At 56.1% G+C, this 14,432-nt stretch overlaps 2 protein-coding genes across 2 annotated transcripts in view; both read right to left on the reverse strand.

The window, feature by feature from the left end:
* VOLCADRAFT_120555 (uncharacterized protein) overlaps positions 1–8,036 on the reverse strand; it is a gene marked incomplete at its 3' end in the record, with an annotated part of 26,758 nt that extends 18,722 nt beyond the window's left edge. The window contains exons 1-14 of the mRNA XM_002948049.1: positions 7,748–8,036; positions 7,587–7,665; positions 7,313–7,375; positions 6,583–6,707; positions 4,798–4,929; positions 4,290–4,400; positions 4,065–4,163; positions 3,523–3,646; positions 2,847–3,134; positions 2,116–2,532; positions 1,449–1,616; positions 1,353–1,379; positions 472–641; positions 84–156 (exon numbers count right to left, since the gene is read on the reverse strand). Coding sequence (XP_002948095.1) covers positions 84–156; positions 472–641; positions 1,353–1,379; positions 1,449–1,616; positions 2,116–2,532; positions 2,847–3,134; positions 3,523–3,646; positions 4,065–4,163; positions 4,290–4,400; positions 4,798–4,929; positions 6,583–6,707; positions 7,313–7,375; positions 7,587–7,665; positions 7,748–7,977 — 2,106 coding nt within the window. The 5' untranslated portion in view covers positions 7,978–8,036. The remainder of the gene's footprint in view (positions 1–83; positions 157–471; positions 642–1,352; positions 1,380–1,448; positions 1,617–2,115; positions 2,533–2,846; positions 3,135–3,522; positions 3,647–4,064; positions 4,164–4,289; positions 4,401–4,797; positions 4,930–6,582; positions 6,708–7,312; positions 7,376–7,586; positions 7,666–7,747) is intronic.
* Positions 8,037–11,113: 3,077 nt separating this feature from the next.
* On the reverse strand, positions 11,114–12,313 carry VOLCADRAFT_57524 (uncharacterized protein; the record flags this gene model as incomplete). The annotated part of the gene is made up of 2 exons (XM_002948050.1): positions 11,114–11,263; positions 11,849–12,313. The coding sequence occupies 2 exons, from the start codon at positions 12,311–12,313 to the stop codon at positions 11,114–11,116; spliced, it is 615 nt and encodes a 204-aa protein (XP_002948096.1).
* Positions 12,314–14,432: the final 2,119 nt, after the last annotated feature.

Below are 14,432 nucleotides of genomic sequence, written 5' to 3' on the forward strand. Positions count from 1 at the left end.
CTAATCAAGGGGTAGAACCGGTCCTGAGGTACGCAGCCGGTGATGTTGTGGGGCTGTACGAACTTCCCCAGGTCGCCCGACACCCGCCCCAGGTAGGGGTTGCTACAGCCCGCCAGCGGCACCAGCGCCACGTCGGACTGGGTGGTCTCGACCCATCTGGGGAGGGGGACCCCCAGGGGAAACGGGGGAAATGATAAGGACATCATAAACACATCATGGCACGAGAGAAGGGGGGAGGGGTGGTGGTGAGGACTGAGGACACAAAGCTGACTGAACCAGGCAGGCAGTCACAAGCGCGCCCTCCTCACCCTGCCCCACTCCAACCTACCCCACCGCAACCCAGCTGTACGGCACCAGGCCGTACACCGCTCCGGATGCGGCTTGGTCGGCCTCCTTAGCGGCGGGGTCCCGTTGCACCCTCTTCCCTCCCCTCCTCTCTCTCCCCTCCCCTCTCCCCCTTTCCCCCCTCACTTAATGAAGTCGATGAGCCAATTCCCCTGAAACGCCGACACGGTGGAGTTGACGAAGCGGTTGTCCAGGGTGCGGCCCAGCGCCCGCAACATGTTGGCCTGCTGCTGCGGGCTGGAGGGGTCTACCCCGCGGAAGTACAGGAAGGCGGGGTTGCCAATCTGCTGCTGAAACTGAGGTAGGGTGCGGAGGGGCGTTGGGGGTGCGGAGGGGTGGTGGGGGTGCGGAGGGGTGGTGGGGGTGCGGAGGGGTGTTGGAAGAGAAGGACGAGAAAAAGAGGACGTTGAAATGGAGGCAGCGGTTTCATGGGGAGGGAGGTGAGGGAAGTAGCTAGGTAGCTAGGTATGCAGGTGGTACGTGGTGGGGTGGGGAGTCCGGGGCGATGAGGGGGAGGGTGTCAGTGGGAGGGGGGATGGAGTCGCCTCGCGGCCACCACTGGCACAGGATCCCTCCCTTACAGTCCCCATGACCCGGCCCCGGGGGCCCCCGGTCGCAGCGATCAACACATGACGGCGCACACAGGGGCCGACTTGCATATTGGCAGCCGTCCTCAACCTGCGGGTACTACGGTGCAACGCGACGGGACGGGGGGGCCCGCTCTGAACAACAGCCCGCCTAGTCGTACATAAGCATCACCAAATGGGGCCTGGATCTAAAAACAATATATTACCCCAGATTCTCCGAGTTCTCCCCACCGCCGTACATCGCTGTGCAATCATCCAGCCACCCCTTTTCTACCCCCCCCCCATTCCCCATTCCCCCTCCCCCCCCTCCCCTTCGGTCATTTCACTCCAATCCTCCTCCCACTCCCGCGCTTCTTAGAAACATTCCCCCTTCCCTTCCTCCCCCCGCGTCACACACACCTCCCTCCTCCCCGCCCTCACCGTATCCTTGGTGATGGCCACGTAGTCCTGAAGGTAGCTGTCGTCAGGCGCCAGCTCGCTCAGCGGCTGCCCCTCCTTCAGTCGCGGGATACCCACTCCGCACAGCACGGCCCAACCGATGAACACAGCGAGCACCAGCACCTTGACGTACCACTTGGCCAGCAGAGGCGCGTAGTAGCGACCAAACAGCAGCTTCAAGAGGTTGGGGTCGGAGGTGGTGGTGCTGGGACTGGCGCCAGCAGCGGCGGCGTGTAAGGCAAGGTCCTGCACGGAGGCGGGTCGTTGCAGGGGAAAGGAGGCGGCAGCGGCGGCTGTCTTGTCTCGGATTGGGTCGCGGGGTGCGGCAGCCAGTCAGGCGGTGTGTGGGGTGGCCCGGCGGGGGTTGGGTGGGGAGTTGTGGTGGAGGGGGACAGCGGCGGCGGCAGCGGCGGCGGCCCGTACGGAGATGCGGACCGGCCTGTCCTCTCCCGACATCTTCACGTCTGCCGGTAGGTCCCCCACCCTCCCAAGACACACGTGCCTTGCCCTCCGCTTCCTCCGCAGGTCATGCGACCGCCTAATAAAAAAATAAAAAATGATTTGAAAAAATAGCACATAAAATTTATATTGAAATAAGGTGAACTGGTGGTCCGCCCTCCTTGCCCTCTTGACCCCCGAGCCCCTAGGCTCCTGGCCTTATCGCACAACGACCGGAGGGCCTCCCCCCACCTTCCTAAGCTCCATAAGGCCCCCCTTGAGATCCCCGCCTCTCCTCCGCACTCACCGTCTGTCGAGTCCCAGCTGGGTCAGCGGGCCCCCCGCCGCCCTCCGCGGCCACCGCCAGCGGAGGCCCCCCAGCCACCCCGCCGGCACGGGCCGGTGGAACCTGCTGCTGCGGCGGGGGATACACCCATGGCCCTGCCGCTGTTTGGGCGGTTGGCGCCGAAACCACCACGGCCATTACGACTTCCTGTTGATGCTGCTGTGCGCTCGTTTTTGCACCGGACGTGTTGTTGTTGTTGTTGTTGTTGGTGGTGGTGGTGGTGGAATCCTCCGCGTTTCGTGAGTCTTCCCAGCAGTACAGTGCGGTAGCCGCGGAGGGCAGGGGGGGGCCCCCGCTGGTGACGCAGCAGCAGCAGTCCAGGCGGTTGGCGGAGATGCGGCGTTCGGTGAGCACAAAGACCCCCGTGAAGAAGGTCAGCTAAGGGGGGGGTGGACGCGGGGGTATAAAGGGGGGTGGGACGTGGGTGTGGTCGGGTGATGGGTTGTGTGGTCGGGTGATGGGTTGTGTGGTCGGGTGATGGGAGATCAGTTGATCCGCAGGATGGGGACATAGGACCTGACAGGTGGCAGGTGGGCTCCTGATGTTGATTTTGATGTTGTTGCTGTTGGTGGTGGTGGTGGTGGTGGTGGTGGTGGTGGTGATTGTGGTCCTCCTGGTCAGGGCCGGGGCACGCACCCCTTTCAGGAAAGGGATCTCGCACGGCATCCAACCCAGTTTCCACTACCACCCACCGTGGCTATGAGGATGCACACCACCCCCAGGGCGGCGTACGCACTGAACCACTGCACGGCGGGCAGCTCGCTGACGGCACCCAGGGCGAAGGCCACGGCGGAGGCGAGTAGAGTCACAATAACACTGCTGCCCGCGGAGGACAGCAGGCTCCGGAACCGGAACTCCAGGGAACCGCCGCCGCCGCCAGACGGCCCCCCCGCCGCTGCCGCCGCCACGGCACCGTCGTACGCTTTGACCAGGATGAACATGCAGTCCACTGAAAGGCCTAGGAGGACGTATGGCAAGGTCTAACGGGGTTCCGGATTGAGACCGGGGAGAGGGAGGGGGAGATAATCATGGAATGCAAATACAACAAACATAACTGCTAACCTCCAAATACCCCCTCCCAAGAGAGGGTTGGGGGGTATTTACACATAGCGAAACACCACACCACACCACACCACACCATACCACACCACACCACACCACACCGCGCCAGCATCAAGCCAAGAGAGAACTGTCCGGGCAACACGCACCATGCACGCGGTGCACCGCCCCAGATCCAGGTTCAGATTGAGGTTCAAGTTGTGGCGGCGATGGTCCCCTGGGTGGTGCTCGGGACATCCCCCCGGAGGAGCCACATACATACATACATACGCCATCACAACCCTCCCCCGGCCCCCCTGGCCCCCCCACCTGGGACAGAGTATTAAAAGGGCAGCCGAAGAGCAGCGACAAGCCGTACCCGGCAATCATGGCAAGTACGGAACTGACCACCCCCAGCAGCGCGAGGGAGCTGCGTGTGCCCACGAGGTGACACCTGAGGAACAGGAGAGGTGGAGGAGGAGGGCACACATCGGGGGGAGGAGGTTAAGGAGGGGGGTAGCGGGGAAAGGAGGTTTAGGAAGGGAGATAAGAGGAGCTAGTGGGGAGGGGGAGATGAGTGGGTTACATAGAGCGGGGGGGAGCTGGCGGGAGTAACAGAAGTCACAAAAATCAGTTGCGTGTACGGCAAGTGTACGGACAGGAGGGGGCGTGGGGGTTATGCTGGAAGGCCGAGCAGGTGCGGACATGTGTGTGCGGCATAGCGGCATAGTACAGTACAGTACAGTATAGTACAGTACAGTACAGTATAACACAGTTCAATACAGGCGGGAAGGCGGAGTAATGATGTAGGTGCACCCCTGGACCAACATTCTCAACCCCACCAATGCCCTGCACACTCCCCACCTCCCCACCTGGACAAACCGACAACCGCCACCAGAATGAATAAGGCAACAGAAATAATGATGAGGTACAAGTCGTTGGTCACGGACCGACCAATCTCGTCGCTAACACTGCTGCCGAAGATGTACGCCAGGGACGTGTACTGCGCCTTGCTCGTCCAGTCCTCCAGGATGTCAAGGAACTTCTCGTAAAATTTGTCCTCCACGTCACTGTCCAGGCTGCTCCGCAGGCTGTACGGCAGGGATACAGCCTCCGCAGATGACAAGTAGAGTGGCGGTCGGCCCGGTGCCGGGCTGGACAGCGGGCTCAGCACGAGGCCGCCGAAGATGGAGAGTGTGGACACCGCCCTGTGGCGTGGCGGGGGTGGATAGGAGGTGGAGGGGCGGGTGGAGTGGGTGGGTGGGAGAGGGGGATTTGGGGGATTTGCAGGTTGGGGGTTGTAACGGGGAGGTGGAGGTAGTTGGAGGAGTTTGGGGAGGGCAGTATGCGGCGCATCGAGTACTGGTCAGGTATATCGGTTTGAGGATAAATGGTCCGGTGGTTGGTGGTTGGTTGGTCCGGTGGTTGGTGGTTGACTAATGCTATCAAGCAAATGCATGCCATTTCAGGATGGCCTCTAACGCTTTGGTCTTAGTAAGATGTTATTACTCAGTGCGGTCATGCAGAAAGACAGATGGGCAGACAGGCAAACTTCCCCCTTCTGCTCCCGGCGCCACCCCACCCCAATCTGTCAAGAGTTCTTACGTTTCGTCCGGGAACTTCGCTTGGTTGACCGCCTGGATGAGTGCGTTGCGGTTACCGACAGTTGGGTCGGTTGACGAGCCGTTGACGTGCGTTAAGTACTCGGTGAAGTTCATGCTCCACAAATTTAAGGGCCTGAGGGACCCGTGGGGCAGGGTGGGGACAGGGGGAAAAGACGAACCACGAGCGAGTGAACCTGATGCCAAGGAAAGACTGCTGCGTCATATGTAAAGAAAAACAGAACTGACCAGTCGGCGGTTGTGAAGAAGCCGTCCTCGGGATGATGTAGTGATGACGACAGCGGAAAACTACCTACCTAGCCGCCAAGACTAAAATAAGAGCAGAAGAAGAGCAGTAGACCCAAGCCATAAGGTAGGTGTAAAGGCAGCGAAAAGCTAATGAAAAGTGAAGTGAGAAGAGAAAGGGATGACGTGAGCTGGAATAAAGGGACAAAAGGGGGTTACGTGAGTCACACAATGCCGAATGCCGAAGTAGGCGGGCATGGAGTATCGTGAAAGGGGGATGGGAAGGGAGGGATGAGGAGGGGGCTGATGGTATTGTTGTATGAGAATGTGTGACTCTGTGTGACTCTGTTTATGGTGTGTCCGGGTACAGGTAGGTTAATCCGTTGCCACTGGCCTGGCTGTCCCCACTACCACTACCCTCCCGGAGGTTTCGGGACACCTTCGGGCATACATACTTGTCATCCATATGGGGCCGTATGCTCTTACAGGTGGTTAGATAGGCACATCGACAGGTAGAGCACACACTGCCTACTGCTACTGCTAGCCTGGGGGCAATGCAGCGATCTGACCCCGAGCTTTCCTCATCTGCCTTACCTCTGAGGCCCTTTTAGGCGTTATACACCTACCTACCTACCTACCTACCCACCTACCTACCTACCTACCTACGTAGGTCAGGCACTACTGGTAACGCACACGCTGATGCCCCTGGAAGTTCCGGGATCGAGATTGTCAGGGTCGAAAGCCCTTCCGATGGCGGAATGTAGGAGTGCCCCTAGTCGATGGACGGTGGTGACTTGGAATAAAGACTTGCCAACTGATCCGGACGCCGGTGGTGGTGGGTTCTGGACCTGAGCGATCTACTGAGAAGTTATCTGCGTTCCTTTTAAGTGACTGGGATCAGTTCAGCCAAGGGGGTGATCCGCGTGTGTTCCAAGGTAAAGGGGTTTCGCTTTGCAGGTATCATAACTGGATGGGCTCCCCTTCACCAGCAAGAGAGGGCTCCGATCCCACAGGCTATTTGCGTGTTTATTTGCCGGCCAACCAGTTGCGTATGGTTGCCAAATTCCGTCTTTGTTGTTGGCCTTTGGAGGTCAACAAAGGACACCATAGGCCGAGAGAGTGCCGTACGTGTCAGGTCTGTACGTCGGGTAAGGTTGAGGATGAATACCATGTGCTCATGGAGTGTGAGGCGTATACTGAGTTGCGTAATAGGTTTCTGATTAACGTTGAAGATACTGATATGCGCAAGGTATTTCTTAATACCAATCCGAGGAAAATCGCTACTTTCCTTACTGAGGTTTTTGATGAGCGTCAACAGCGTGCTCTGGAGCCTCACGGCTCGTGAGGGCACCCGCCGCGTCGGCGGCGGAAATACTGTAACCACAATACAATACAATACAAGGGTGACTAGATGAGGGTGCCCCGAAATACCGGGGAAGGCAGGGTTTCACCGGGTAGCGGCCACGGGTGAAGATATAATCCCCTGTCCCACACATCAGACATACAGTGAGCCTCTTCTCAAGGAGTGGTTCGAGCCGCGCACCCTGTGTATTTGCAGTTGCCGCCGAAGTCCGTTTCGCACATGTCTGTCCATTTGTATGTACGACCACCGGCTGTCACGGTGATGGCCCGTACGGCAGCATCCACCTGGAACAACTCCCAAAACACCTTGATGATAAGGGGTTGTGAGGGAAGGCGAGTGGGAAGGGAGGACGGCATGTAAATAACATATTACGACAACAAAGAGAACTAAACAAAACATAATGATAATATATTCATGATGATGATGATGATAATCAATGCGTCGAATGGGGGACTGAGTGACGAGTGAGGGAAGGCCTCGGAGAGTCGCTTGTAGGTGCCAACAACACAGTCAAACAGTGCTCACTCATGCACGGGTCACCGGCCCTCGCATCAAGAGTGCACCAAGACCGTGCTACGGAAGTGGACGGGATTGTGTGCCGTGTGTGTGCACGCACGTATGTATGTATGTCTGTATGTGTGTCTGTATGTGTGTCTGTATGTGTGTCTGTGTGTCTGTATGTGTATCTGTATGTGTGTCTGTATGTGTGTCTGTATGTGTGTCTGTATGTGTGTCTGTATGTATACATGTATGTACGTATGTACCCACAACCAGGTTCCATTACATCAAGGGTGCGCTGTCATTTTCCCCTCCTTAACCCCCGGTCTAACATACGCCGGTGCGGCAGGGGGGCCACAAGGCGCCGGATGGGATCTTCCGGGTCCAGGTCCGGGGACACGAGCAAGCTCACCGATAGCTGCAGTGCGTTGCTGCCGTACTGCGACTTGCGGTTGGACAAAACAGAGCCCAGCACCTGTAAAAAGATGGAGGGTGGTAGTGCGTGCAGTGGCGCATATCGGATATGAAGGCTGCCATCATTGGTAAGATGGACGATGGGGCATGTGCATCTACACGTCGTCTGCACGGCGCTAGAGAACTGTTCGTCAAATAGCGGAGGTATGGCGTACAACACGGTTGGATATGGGGAGTTGGAGGTAGTTGGACAAGCTCCAGCATCGCCCTACCTGCGCATATCCGCCCCCACTGACATAGTTTTCCGAGATCCAATCTCCGTCCTTCATGGCTTGCGAATCTTGCGGCACCCTACATGGCGATAGTTCGGAGGTGCGATTTCTTATCGATGGGCAAGGAAAGGGAAAGCGGGACGGGAAATGCGCGAGCATACCATAGCTTGTCCGCCGCGCTTTCTATGCTGAAGCGAGCCCAACCGGCTCCGGCTGCTGCCGTAGCCAGGATGCTGAGAACGACAACCAAGACTGGTCGACGGGCAACGAAAGCCCCTACTGCACCCGTTGTTCTGTTAAGCTTTCTTTGTACAGCCATCACTGCTCTTTCATAGACATTGGTGCAACGTGTTGCACAGGCGGGACAGCGAAACCCTTTGCCGTCCGCCATCTTCGGACTACCGGAAATCCTTGCTCCTTAATTCAAGACTTACTCTAAAAACATAGTCTTCTCTAAAATAAAATACTTTGTGTAGAAGTAAGGAGTCTGTGACCAACACTGATTATGCATGGCATAATCTCGTATCCAATTAGGCAGCTACCGAAGATGGTTGAAGGTCAGATGAGGCACTATGACCTGATACGGAAATAGAACTTTATGCATATAATTGCTGCATAAGCGCATCTTGCCCAACATGCCATTGGTACTCAAGTGCTCATTCTCTCGTCTGGCGTCAACCATTCTCACCGTTGCTGAGCAAGGCAACGCTTTAAACAAAGCCTAGAGATCGGCATGCCGTGAGCAGCTCTGTGCATTATAGCATCGGCCAGCGATATTGTCTGGCGTATTACGCTCTGACGCACTCTGTGCCGCAGCCCGTCGGGGTCATCTCATTTCCCGTGCGTCCTTAACTGAATTAAACCAATCTTCGTGAGATCAACAAAACTTTTCTTTACTTTGTCTCCAGATTAAGGCGCTTCATGAGCGTTCGGGTTCGTTTGAAAGCTTGTAACGATCCAACTCTCCACTGCGAAGTTCCTTGATAGATGCCAGAACTCCAAAGATCGAATATGATATTATTAAAACTAGGGAAAAATTTGCGTAAGTAGTACTTTTGTTGTTGCTCAGCAGGTGCAGCGGCGCCTGTCGTTTACGGTTGAGAAACAGCCTCACCGATTAATGACAGATGATTTGGGTGTTTCTTGCGCATAAGAAGTATAGTTGCTGAAATTATAAATGAGACAGCACAAAATTTAGGTTGGTTACATTCGCATAGCTACACTCATATGTGTAGCACAACTGACTGGCTAATTTGTTTGGCTCGCGCGGGTCCCACGGGAGGCCATGAGGGTATAGCACTGCACGCTTTTGTGTAGGGCCCAGGGTACTCCCCTTGCATCCCGCTTTATGTGTTTTGAATACATAACTGCTTAGCTCTCGGACTGTGGATGGTGTGTGGTCTCTATCTGTCTTTCGAACTTATGACTGCTTAACTTTTGCCCTGCGAACCATATGGCTGTTAATAGATTTTGGTTTGGGAGAAGGCAACTAGGACAGGTTGTGTGATGATTTGGGCATGCGGCCAGCTGTGCTGAAATGTTGGAACGGCCTCGTTTTTGCTAGCGACAGCGACACAAGGGGTGCTGTCCAAGCATCATGTAATGAGCTCAGGCTGGCTGGTGAGGCCGTTTGAGGCCGTTTTGGCTAAGGAGAGTGCACGATGTCTGGGTTCAATGTATGAAGCTAAAGCAACTCTGCCTAAGATTGGTAAAATATTATTTATTATATAGCCGAAATCCAAACATAGGCCTCATAGGTGTTCGGTCCAGAGGTCGGCAAACCCTGAATAACTGTCACGGGACTGGTGCCAGGGTCGAATAACTTTATGGAAACGTTTTTTGCTAAAAGCCGAGAGAAGAGTGTCTGCGGGCCGATTTACCAAACTTACTACGTTACACCATCGCTGTTAAAGCCACAGTTGTCTTGTTGCGCCCAATTATGGAAGGTTTGGTAAGCTAATGATGAAGTTTATAGCTTCAAAACTGCGCAAACCTGCCTGCTGGGGGGAATTTCTGCACCCTGCCGTACGGCTGCCGTACCCGTGATGAAGAATAGAGTTGAATTTCTGCAACGGGTACAACGGAAGGACCCGTGGTACCCGTGGCGTTTGCCGACCTCTGGTTCGGACTGCAGGTGTTCTGTACTCCGAAAGTTCCGGTGAGACTCGATATGTCGAGAGACATGGGATTAGCTAACTGATTAGTAGAACTCCGCCCGGAGACCTGAGATTGACAGGCAGTCATACTGAGCCTGAGACCTTGGATTGGCCGACAGGCAGGTAGACGAGCGTGTGTTGCAAACTATTTAGGTCTTAAACCCTGCAAAATCTTAAAGCAACCTGTGAATTTCTTAAAGCAATCATCATCATTTCTCAGACAGACTAATACGGTGAGCCTGGCGCAAGGGTGGGCGGTGGTGGCCACCTTATCACCCTGCCCCCCTCCTTGTTTGGGGGAGGGGGAAGGGAAGGCCGGAAAGGGAGGAGGCTGTTGTAGCGCGATAGATAGTTGCACAGTAATGATAAGTTCATTAACAAATCTAGCAAGCCTGATTACGAAGAAGATATCCTTTGCAACGGATATGGCGGTCAAAGGATTATTTGTAAGAAACACCGGAACTGAACATCAAGGATCTGTACGACAGTTATTCCTGAATTCCACGAACTGCTACTGAAATCGTCTATGCTCACAGGACGAGTTGTTTGTCTTAGAATTTATACTCTACTTACGTTCGGAGCGCGCGGTTGGATACCGTGGCCGGGGCAGTGCCGGCCTGAGACAGGCTTCAAGTGTCTATTGGCATTATTCCACAAAGCTACAACAAAGGCCCAGCCTGGCAGCTCCCCGCACTCCCTCCCTCCCTCCCAGCACTTCTTGGGACTTGGCACTCCACTTCAGTTGCGTCAGTTACATCTTGTTACGCACCCTGTTGGTGCATTCTTTGCCGTGACATGCTCCCCCTTTTTGGAAGTAGTCTGGTACTGCAGGGATAACGGACTGCCAACCGCCTACAGTTGAACACCACTCAGGTCTCCTGATATTCTTCATGCTGCCAACCCAACCCAACCCAACCGCCAGGACAGCATGGCTGCCTCACTCTTTCCACGTCGTGATCAGTTGCGTTGCCATCAAGCCAAACGAACAACTAACCAACCAAAGGGCCCAACAGCAGCCCCGCCTAGATATGCCATAATACTCTATAGCCTCAAAAGACTCGAGCTGCTCCTATCGACCTTGCACCAGGACGAGCCGTATCAAAATGACCACAGGCCACCAGGTCGGTGTCCAAAGTCCACCTCTTCCGGCGCCTGCATCATACCCATGCCCCTCGGTTTTTCATCGGTACGCATGGACCATCCATCCCCCCGCTACCGCTACAGAGGGCGACTGATTAACAGATTCCATGCTGCACGCGGCACTCGTATGTCCACTAACCAGCCACCACTGCAGCACCAACTCCAGCACCACCATCGCTCAGCAAACCACGGTGAGCTGAAAGGCCTTCTTCAGCCGTCCCCCCCACCCTGCTAGTTGCTCGAGGTCAGAGGTTGCCGCCGGGCATCCATGTCCGCGATCAGCTGCGCCACCCGCCGCTTGAGCTGCTCCCGCAGCGCTGGCCTGTAGCCAAGCAGGAACAGCGCCTCGAACCACACGAAGAGCGGCGCCAGGGCGAAGGCCTGAACACATACACACAAAGGTTTGCGATGAACCCATCCAGGGGCCGTGCGGCAGCAGGCATTGATTTATTTGGTGCATGTCCTGAAGAGGAGGAGGGACGACAAGAGGAGGGCAATTTGGACGATGCTGCCGGCCGAGGCCCTCGAAGACCCGACCTGGACGGAACCTATTGAAGAGGCCTTTTGACAGTTGTGGCGAGGCACCATACCGTGGCGGATACCACCAACAAAAACCCACTAACAGCAGCAATGCCTCCGTCCCGGCCTAATCATTATGGCGCCTGCAGGATACCATTGTCAATGGCCAAACATCACTGGCGCTCCTTCGTTATGCGGTCCCCCTCCGCGACCCTAAGACAATCAGCATGGCCCTCCCCCCTAAGATGACCACCTGCATCCCCCTCTATTCCCGCCCCTCTATCTGCATCTCCTACTCACAAAGAAAAGGACAGGCGGCGTGAGCCTGACCCGTCCAAACCTCTCAGCTTGCCTCACCGAGCTTGCTGCCAGGCCCACCTGGGCTCTGTGCTGCCCCAGTTGGAAGCAAGAGCACCCAGTTGCGTCGCTAACCCAGGCTAGCCTCACCTGCACCAAGCTATCCATCAGTGCCGGCTTGCGCCGCTCCAGAACCGCATGCCCCGGATGTATCTGCATGTACCACCCGAGCACGTGAACACTCAGCGCCCACGCCCACGCCCGGGGAATGGCAGCGGTGAAGGCTGTGGCTGTCCAGGCCAGCGGCAGCCCCACCACCAGCGCCCAGGTGGTCCCCGCGAAAAGGTCCAGCGCCAGGTAGAAGGCGCTGTAGGCGGCCACGAGCAGAAAGGCTGGGTTGGTGGGCTGAAGTGCGGCGGCCCAGGCAGGGCCCAGCCAAGTGGGAGGCGCCAAAGCGGGTACGGGCAGCAGCGGCCCAGCCGCACTTAGCCACACGAAGCAAGACCATAATATAGCTGGCACGCAGAAGAAGTGGATGAGCTGGTTGAGGGGATGGTTGTGGTAGGAGCCGTAGAAGGCTAGCTGCTCGGGAAGGTCCAGGGAGAGCCCCCCCATGGTTATGCTAAGAGATGGTGACCCTTGTGGCGCTAGTGGTGGTGGTAGGGTTGTTGTTGGTGGTGTAGAGGTTTAGATTTTGAGGATTCTGGGGTGATCTTGGTGTTGGCGGGGCTCCAGGGCGTGCGTGTTGCTCCTGATCTGATCGGGGTGCGGCCTGTGTCGGGAAGGCAACTGGGGCTGGAGAGAAGCAGCGGGTGCAGCGACAGTGCCAAGCAACTGAACGAAGGCCGAAGACGATAAATACAGTTACCTAGAGTTAACCTAAAACATTGACTACACATCGTGTGGATACTCGTTGCGGAAGAAACACACTGTTTGACACCGCGCTATCGTATCTTTGACAAGAACGGGGATGCACATATTACGTGGTTCTCCTAGCGTAGTCCTGCTAGCTTTCGTGTGCATGCCCGATACGTGCCTGTCAGTTGGAAAGCCGGTCCTCAAGCCCTTGAAGCATGAGCACCTGCAGTTGCTTATTGTTACTGTGTAGTTGATATAACTAAAATTAGCCTTTACTTTATGATGGCTGTAACATCCGAAACCGATCTGACAAAACTGCTTGTAACTGTTAACAGCTTCGGAGCTAGCTAAAGGATATCGTCGGGGGCCTGATTATCTGAAAGTGTACTGTTCAGAAGAAATTGTCAACGCTCATAGGCTTGCGCTAAATTGTCTTCCACTGCTGACTCATTCGTCAGTGATAATGGTTTAGATACGGCATCGTCTGTACCTCCAGTCAAGAGATTGCTGCGACAGTCTGCAAAACACTTAAGCCCCACGCGTGCTCTTACCTATCGCGGTGTCGCCATCGCAATGGCGTGTTCATGTTTGTTGCAGCAACTGGCGCATAAGATACCGTTTTCGTGTCGTAAGCATGCCACGCTTTGCTCCTCAAAGATCAACGCGTCTTGGGTAAAGCTGATGGCTTGTAGGCGCTGGTCAACTGCCCGCGTGTCATTAGGAAATCCAATGAGGCAATTGTGGGCATCAGACAAAAACCACTGCGTGGACGAAGCCGGTGTGTTCCTGGCTAACCGCATGCGTGTCGTCGATTAACAACTATGCAGCTAGAAATAGAGCAGCGTTGGGGTAGCTCGCGCATGCAAGGACTCTGCTTATGCCGGTGAAGCCATTTGCCTCCAGCCAGGGGTGTATGTCGTTAGGGTACTGACCTCAAATTGACCGACAGTGACCCAACTGTGCGCAGTTCGTCATCACCAGCAGCACCACAGTGACGTGATCCCCCTTCTGGCTGCCTTATCGGGGCCCTACAGCGCTTGAATTACACGGCGCTCCGCCCTAACACCTGACGCATGTGTACATACAAAAGCATGCATGACCAGCTGAGCCACAGGGTGGCACCCCAGCAACGCGTCCTCACACCCCTGAACATGGATACCTGGTTCTAGCTGCTGGCCGGGCGCTAATCGGGCCGCCGACATACGGCCCTCAGGAGCAGGAGATGAGTGCTGAATCAGGGGCCTGGTGCTGACTTGGGGTAGGCGCGTGCGGATGGCTGCCTGATTCGGGGAGGGAGAGGGCAACGCTGGATCTTCCGGCGCCGAACCGTTTCTTCTTGGGGTGTAGCCCTTGCTGCGGAAGCTGACGCCCTTTCGCTCTGAAGCCTTTCTCTCCTGTGTCGATGGCCGCGGCCCGCATGGAGCGGATGGAGCTGCTGGGTGTGTCGATGGCGCCCAAGTGCGATGAGACGAGGTGAGGGCGAGGGTGACGGATGGATGCATCAGAGTTGGAGTCAACCCGGTGGTAAATGGGGGAATTTAGGGTTTCGTAAGTGTGGTGAAGGCCGGCATTGGCGGGTGATTGGCGGATTTGCGATAGATGTCACTTGCGAGCTGGGTACGTGCGGATGTACGCTGTTGTCGCCTTACGACAGTGCTATTGCTCAGGGGACCAGGGAGACCCTCGCGGCGATCGGGGTAGCGGGACGCATGCATGCATGGAGACGAGGGCAACACACCACCTGTAGGCCGGACGGCTTCATTCTGGCGGTTACGAAAGCGGTCGTGAAGGCGAGGCCGTTAGGAAGAGTCATCGTGGAGTCCGGACATGACGGGTGAGCAATGGGGCGAGCAAATGCGGTCATCTATGAGGCTAT

This window comes from Volvox carteri, assembly GCF_000143455.1.
Source record: "Volvox carteri f. nagariensis unplaced genomic scaffold VOLCAscaffold_8, whole genome shotgun sequence".
NCBI classification, from domain to species: domain Eukaryota; kingdom Viridiplantae; phylum Chlorophyta; class Chlorophyceae; order Chlamydomonadales; family Volvocaceae; genus Volvox; species Volvox carteri.